The 8,597-nt window shown below is 36.0% G+C and overlaps 1 protein-coding gene across 1 annotated transcript in view; it reads left to right on the forward strand.

Moving 5' to 3' along the window:
• LOC130246323 (syndetin-like) overlaps positions 1-8,597 on the forward strand; it is a 382,903-nt gene that overhangs the window by 38,809 nt on the left and 335,497 nt on the right. Inside the window, exon 5 of the mRNA XM_056479201.1 lies at positions 2,298-2,368. Within this exon, the coding sequence (XP_056335176.1) occupies positions 2,298-2,368 (71 nt within the window). The remainder of the gene's footprint in view (positions 1-2,297; positions 2,369-8,597) is intronic.

Genomic DNA, 8,597 nt, shown 5'->3' on the forward strand with positions numbered 1-8,597 from the left:
GCTTTTAAATTCAACAAAACATTTCTTAAAAAATAAAATAAAATGTTGACATTTAAATAATAAATAATTATAGTCATGCATCTAATACTGTATGTGCACACAGTAATCTGTCCTAGCTGAAGGTCCCTGATCACTAGTTAACTACACATGAATGGGAAGTTAATCTCATATTAAAGCAATGTTATTGTAAAAAAAAAAATGAATAACCATAATAACCAAAATAACTAAGCAAAAGAAAGCATGTAAAAACATACTGTGTGATAATGAAAGCATACGCACACGGTTTACATTAGGCCAATTAATAATCTGTTCAAAGAATAGTTAAAGCGAAAGCAGCAAACCGCTGCTGTTTACAAAAGGATATCTTTTTTCATCCAGTCTACTTCAAAGAGAACCAATCGTACCAGTTGCGTTTCCTCTATGCATGGTTGCTTCGAGCAAGTAAACGGGAGCGCGCACGCTTTTTAAACAGTCACGTGCATCACATCACCTGTGCGCGCGAGTGATCATCCTCTCATTCGGTATTCACCTGCTTTCTTTTGCTTGTGCTTAACACAATCATTTTTTTGTCAGTCGTGCTGCTTCTCGATTCTGGATCACAAAATTGACGTCACGGAATTCGGGTCACATTCGCAGGAATATTGGGCCATCCTTTTGTCGAACCCTGCTTTTAAGAAAACTTAAATTTAAAAGTTAACTAGCCAAAACGGCTGCAATCTACCCGCATTTGTCAGGGTGGCGAGTGTTAATGTCAAGCCCTGTATTTGACTATGTATGTGCATATTGATATCTATGTGTGTAATAATATATGTTAGCATGTTTTTTTTCTGTTAAATGATTGGGGGGGGGGGGTTTCATTTGTTCTGTATTGTAAAAAATATAATCAAAAAAAGTAAAAAATAAATTTAAAAAAAGTCACTTTTATCAAACTTTTCAGCATCCAAAAAAGATCAAGGTGCATTAAACAATTCAAAGCCATAAAAAATTAATCACAAGTTTGGAAAACCATTATGATTTTACTGTGTAGCATGTGTAGTGTAAATGTCCTAGATCATATATCATTTTCTAAACTTGTTTATGGAGTTTAGTTTTTAGTTTTTATCTGTTGTTGAAAGATTTCAGATCAGCTGAACAACTGCCATGCTTTCATTTGATCATTTAAGAGAGTAAATCGGATTATGCCACATGTTTCTAAACAACTCAAACAAGAGTGACAATCCCAACTCTCTGCAGTGTGTGCATGTAGACAGTGAGTCACTCTTGTTTGAACTCCGAAGCCCACCAGATCCCTTAAGGACCCTGTGACTCAGCGGGGTTGCGGTTGGATTCAGCTTACTGTTCTAGCGAGGGCAACTCCAAGGGCACTTCAAAAGCTCTCCGTCTCACAAACACAGATTCCCCTGAATAAATCGCACTGATTTATTCTGCAGATGCCCTGGCTAAACGAACCGCCTGTGATTCCTCAGCGCAGAAAACCCAGTTAACCTCCCGCCTTTCATGTGTTCGTCAGTAGACCGAACGGCAGAACAAATCCAACACTACGCTTTTGTTGCGCTCCTGTTTGTACTGTCGTTTATTTGACGGTACTTCATAGGCTTCGGGATGTTCTCCGGGCGTGAAGTTCAATACGGTCCATTCTTCTCTGGGAATTTGCTACTGATGGCCGTTCTGAGGAATGAACGGTTTCCCTTGTGGCGCTTCTGCATAAAAAGCATCTGTTTCTGCTGTGAGAAATTGATTTTTTCCACCTCGTATTCTTTGGCAAAATAATTATCTTTAACGTGACAGTGGGATGATGTTTGGGCGCTGAAGGCTGGCTCTCTTTTGGCCAGATCTAATGTGCGTTGAAAGACTGGGTCACTCAGTGTGAGCTCACCTCAGGCTGTGACAGCTGCGCTCTTCAAATCCCACAATGCTGAAAAACCTCACCAAAAAAAGAAAACACATGAACTTCAGCAGTCTATTAGTTGTTGGATGTGTCGGTGTAGGCTAAAGGAGCATGTTCCCTCTCATTGTGCTGCTTTTCTCATGCCCATAATGAAAGCTTGTCAACATTATCATCTCCCTCTCTCTCTCTTTATTGTTCATAACGGGCCTGAAAAAATAACCTAATAGAAGACAGTGTCTCTAAACCTGAACCCATTAAGCACCAAGGTTAGATCCGCAGTTATCCATGAGAGGTACTATCCAGCTATATGGAAGGAAGGTCGTAGCCATTGTCACAATTGCCTTCAAATGATACCAAAGCCTAATGGTCTTGATAAACTCTGTTCAAAAAACTTGTGTTGTGTTTTTAGGAACTTGAGCGAGTGACGTCACTGCAAACCAATCTGCAGCTGGCTGCGGTCATCTGCACTAATGCACGAAGGTGAGAGAGCTTTCAATATCTGTTCTATAAGAATATTAGTTCTTATACATGAAAGATATGTTGGCGTTTATTAGCCATGTGTTGTTTCAGAGGAACTTTCTTTATTTGGTGGGATGAAAAAAGCTACCTATAGTCATTAGGGAATCATTCCTCAGACTATATTTGTGTGAAACGTAGAATACGTTGCTTTGGGTGTGTTTCGACGCATGTTTCAGATGACAAATCCACTAGAGGGCGCTGTCTACATGTTTGCCAATTTGGAATATGTTACTTAGAATGAGTTTTGTTGTATGTTTTATATACTTTAAAACCTTCTTGTGCACGTCCTTGAGAAAGCGGGGCTTGTAGACTGTAAAAAATGCTGAGTTCCTCCAAACTCAGCCTGATCTCATGAGGAAACGTAACTATTTTAAATTTTGTCAGTTTAGTGGCTAATTCGTACAAATTCGTACAAGTTAAGTCATAAGATTTTAACCAAACACCACCCCTAAACCCAACCGCTATTGGGGAATAAGCAAATCGTACTAAATTGTATGAATGTGATCGTACAAATTCATACGAATTAGCCACCGAATCAAAAAGTTACAAATAGCCATGAGATTGTGTTGACGTTTAATAGCCGTGTGCTGGTTCAAAGGGACTTTCTTTCTTTTTTTTTTTATAATAATTTTTTCGGAGTTTTCACCTTTAATTGATAGGACAGTAGAGAATATTGACAGGAAAGTGTGGGGAGCAGAGAGAGGGGAAGGATCGGCATAGTGGAGTGCATGTGTCGACGCACTAACAACTACACCACTGGTGCAGACAGGGACTTTCTTTTTTTTTGGTGGGATGAAAAAAGCAACCCATGTGGAGATTTATTTCTCAGACTGTATTTATGCAAATGTTTTTATATACAAAATCTTGTGCATGTTCTTGAGAAGGCGAGGCTTGTAGACTTTAAAAAATGCAGAGTTCCTCCAATTTCACCAGGATCTGAACTACACTGTTCCAATTTACTATGACCTTTTAAGTGAAGCTGCATTGACACAATCTACATTGTAAAAGCGCTATACAAATAAAGGTGAATTGAATTGAATCTCACAAAGAAACATATTTTACGTTTTATTCAGTTTAGTGGCTAATTCGTATGAGTTCGTATGTTCAGTTGTATAAAAAAGTACGATTTTAGAAAGTAGGTGTGGCACCAAACCCCATCCCTAAACCCAACGGTCATTGGTGAATGAACAAATCATACTAAATTGTACGAATGAGATTGTACAAATTCAATCGACTTGCACACAAAAACAAAAAGTTACGAATTGCCGTGAGATTGTGTTGCCAAATTCTTTCATGTTGTCTCAATACAAATAGATTAAGTTAGGACCTGTTTTAACAAATTTAAAGGGCACCTATTTTACCCCTTTTTCAAGTTTTAATATAAGTATTTTGTGTCTCCAGAATGTGTCTGTAAAGTTTCAGCTCAAAACACCCATCTAATTATTTATTATAGCTTCCAGAAAATTAGATTTTCTGCTGTGAACAACCATGTAGCGGTTTTTGTGGCCGGTGCCTTTAAAGCTAGTTTTCCTCGCTCACTGTTCCCACGTACCTGTCAGTGCGCCGCAGCTCAGTCTCTGCGTCCGCCTGTCTCCTCCGACAGACATGAAGGAAGCAGATTTCACATAACATTTGTGTGAAATAGTACAGTAAGAACTTTCCCAATGATTATTTGATATCTGTTGTGGAGTTAATTCAAGCCTTTCTGCAACAATGAGTCACACACAATGTCAATACAAAGTTCATGCACACACACACCCTCATCACACGGGGCCCTCCCGTGGTGCGTGCCCTGCGGGCCTGTCCTCTACACCGCTGGATTTGGATCCCATTTTAACGTCCGGAAATTTAAAAAAAAGAGACTTATTGTCTTTATATCACCCCAATATGACTATGGACACACTATACAGAACACACTTCTGACCAAGCAGCTTACAAAGGATGATTTTCATCATAGGTGCCCTTTAAGTGGATTGAACTTTTTTTTTTTTTTCTTTTTTAAATATTTCCCACATTTTGTTTAAGAGAGCAAGAAAATTTTCACAGTTTGTCTGATAATATTTTTACTTCTGGAATTTTTTTTTTTTCCGGCTAGAATAAAAGCAGTTTTTAATTATTTAAAAACAATTTTAAGGTTAAAATTATTAGCCCCTTTAAGCTATATTTTTTTCGATATTATATATTACATATTTATGTATAAGTCTACAGAACAAACCATCATTATACGATAACTTGCCTAATAACCCTAATTACCTGCCTAGTTAACCAAATTAACCTAGTTAAGCCTTTAATTGTCACTTTAAGCTGTATAGAAGTATCTTGAAAAATATCTAGTAAAATATTATTTACTGTCATCATGGCAAAGATAAAATAAATCAGTTATTAGAAATTAGTTATTAAAACTATTATGTTTAGAAATGTGTTGAAAAACATATTCTCTCTGTTAAACAGAAAAATTGGGAAAAAATAAACAGAGGGGGCTAATAATTCTGACCTTAACTGTAAGTAGTTTGAAAAAGCAGCAGAAATAATTTTTTAAGTGTAGTACAAATCACTTAAAGGGGACCTACTGTGCATTATGCTCCTTTTTACAAGATGTAAAATGAGTCTCCTTAATGTCCTCAGAGTGTTCTAAAATAATGTCCTTAGAGTGTATTTGTGAGGTTTCAGCTCAAAATACTCCACACAAATAATGTTTTATAACTTTTTAAAACTGCCCCTTTTAAGCTTTGATCCAAAGTGTGCCATTTTGGTGACTCTCGCTTTAAATTCAAATGAGATTGTGCTCCCAGCACTCTTTTTAAAAAAGCTACAAATGCCAATGGGTTAGCATAACAGCGGATTCAAAACGGCTGCTTCTCACGCAGGGCTTTTTATGATAATCGCAGAGAAATTGTCACTAATAAGCGGGGCTTTCCCCCTCTGATGACATGCACAAAGGGAGAATGTCAATCAAAGTGTTTTTAAAATGAAATGTGATTATAAAAAATCTAATTTTTTACATTTTTACCATTAGAGGCTGGCTCTATTTACACACTGTTGCCACACAGCTGTGTTTAAAACTCTTTTAAAAGTTAGTTTTGCATAATAACCAAACCAATAGTCTATTCAAAAGCAAAAGTAAGAGGAAAGTGCACTACAAGCCCAATGTTTTACCTTGATTTTATTCATCTTTTACCTCTTTTGTGGAATTTTACTTCACCAGACCTTAACCAAATGCTCAAATCATCAAATCAAAGTACTGAGGACTCTGAACACTCCAGTAAAGTTGTCCATATAGAGATAATTAAGTGACGCAGATGTTATTGATTACAAATCATGGGCATTAAGCTGTTTTGTGGTATTTATTTGGGATTGTGCAAGTAAATACATGAAAATAATCCTTCATTCGTTGATAATATAATAAGCAGTTCAAGTCAAAATTTTTACCCCTTTTTGTAATTTTTAAATATTTCCTAAATGATGTTTAACAGATCAACGAATTTTTTACAGTACTTACAATATTTATTCTACTGGAGAAAGTCTTATTTGTTTTATTTCGGCTAGAATAAAAGCAGATTTATTTTTTTTAAAACCATTTCAAGGTCAATATTAGTACCCCTCTTAAGCAATATTTTTTCTTATTAGATTGCCTACAGAACAAACCACTGTTGTACAATGATTTGCCTAATTACTCTAACTTGCCTAATTAACCTAGTCTAATAATTAACCTAGTTAAGCCTTTAAATGTCACTTTAAGCTGAATACTAGTATCTTGAAAACAAACATTGAAACAGACATTGTTGGCGTCATACTGCTTCATACCATTTGTTTTACCTAGAAACTGCAGTCAAAGTATGTTAAAGTACGTATTCACAAAAATGTAGGCTGAAGCGCATATTTCCAATAAGCCTTTGGTGAAAATATGTGGGACTAAAGTTTTCAAATTTCAAAAAGTAAACATAAGTGTATAAAAGCAGCAGAAGTAGGCCATAAGAGTTGTTTGCACTGTATTCCACAGCTTCTGAAGTCACATGGTGGCTTTGTTTGAGAAACAGACGTGCAAGCTTTACATCATTACCATATATTCTTTTATTTTTGAGTGTTGTGTGTCTTGCATAAGCACGTTTTTTTATCATCTGGAACATGCTTTGACTTCCAAAGCAACGTATATAATGCGGTTAATGTCAAGCAAGTAGAGCGTGTGGATTTGTGCTGAATGAGAGACTTTTAGTCTTACCGTTTAAAGTAAATGCCACTGTAATCTCTCTTTAGTTTTCTTATTTTATTTTTTATTCCATTTTCTCTTCTCAACACCGAGTGTAATATCTTTTTGTAGCCTATTTAAAGGGATAGTTCACCCAAAAATGAAAATTCTTCCATCATTTACTCACGCTCACTTGTTCAAAGCCTTTTTTTTCTGTTGAAGACAAAAGAAGATATTTTAAAGAATGATGGTTGCAGGAACGCCTTTGACTTCCGAATTAAATTTACAAATTAATATTATTTTTTAATGTATTTTTACGATGGAAGTCAATGGGTGCCAATAACCAGCATTCTTCAAAATATCTTCTTTTGTGTTCAACAGATGAAAGAAATTTTAAAAACACATGAGGGAGAGTAAACGATGAGGTTATTTACATTGTATACATTAGAAATAAAAATAAAATGGTAAAATATGAAATAAGCTCCATCTCGGGAGTACTTTTTATATACTATTATGTTGACTTTAGGTAATAATATGTTCCTTTTAAAGTTGCGATTTGGAAAAAGTGTACCACACCAATGACCGCTCTTTATTTCTGATAGTGTATTTACTCCACTTAGTTGCTCTATTCTACGTTTTTTTACAACTGATTGGTTTGGGTCTGAAGCCTAAGTGCATTCTTGACTAGGCAACCTAAAACCTTCAAACAAGCCTGAAGACAATAAATGATGATGCAGTGCTGCTGTATGTTGTTTACTTCAATGAAACAGAAAAAAAGACATTCCACAACCTTGGCATTTCTGTTTTGCTGATTGTAGCAGCTGCAGTTTATGCAATAACAGTACTCTCATCAGTTTTTTTTAATAATTGAAAATAAAATGAAATCGAAAACCCTTGATTCACTCTCACTTTCACAGACTGAGTCGCTCTCTCATGCGCTTTTTAAAATATTTCAACATATAGATCTATATTGTGCCGCATTGTTATATCACATAATGGGACAGTCATATACAGTATTTTTAAGAGAGTTAAACTAATCTGAACTAATGATTTCTTTGCACATTTTGCTTCATGAAATCTTAAGAGTTTGTCAGTAGATGAGTTCCTTCAAAATAGTTGCATGAGTTGCTTTAAATTTACTTGTGTCATTTTAAAGCTTTAGTCCCCACACATTTTAGTTGTTTTGAGTGTTCCTGTTATGCCATTTTAAAGTTTGCTAAATTAGTTTTCATGCATTTCTTGATTAAACGGTTCACAGTTACTGCTTTCCTTAAAATGACAAATTTTCATGCAAATTTGCTAATCTTTTGCATTCACAAACAGCTGCTGTGCATTATACACTACACTACCTGAAAAAAGTATTGTTAGCTATCCACGTTTTAGGAACAACAAAATAACTTGGCTTCTACTTGATCATTTGGTATCGGAAGTGGCTTATATGAAAGGCAAAGGCCTCTAAATTATGCTTATTTAACCAAAATAAAATATGATCTTGATTTTGATTTATTTACTTAGGACAATAAGATCTGACTTTGCTTAGACAAAAGTCTTGTCACTTAACAGAAATAATGTACAATATAGAATATAAAGTCATGGTGCAGTGGAAAAAGAATGAATATTGTGCACGACTCCCATGAGCTTGGAGGACTGCATCCATACATCTCTGCAATGACTCAAATAACCTATTAATAAAGTCTTCTGTAATGGCAAAAGAAGCATTCTTGCAGGACTCCCAGAGTTCATCAAGATTCTTTGGATTCATCCTCAATGCCTCCTTCATCTTACCCCGGACATGCTCAATAATGTTCATGTCTGGTGGCTGGGCTGGCCAATCCTGGAGCACCTCGACCTTCTTTGCTTTCAGGAACTTTGATGTGGAGGCTGAAGTATGAGAAGGAGCGCTATCCTGCTGAAGAATTTGCCCTCTCCTGTGGTTTGTAATGTAATAGGGCAGCACAAATGTCTTGATACCTCAGGCTGTTGATGTTGCCATCCACTCTGCAG

The sequence above is a fragment of the Danio aesculapii genome, chromosome 19, assembly GCF_903798145.1.
Source record: "Danio aesculapii chromosome 19, fDanAes4.1, whole genome shotgun sequence".
Lineage (NCBI taxonomy): Eukaryota > Metazoa > Chordata > Actinopteri > Cypriniformes > Danionidae > Danio > Danio aesculapii.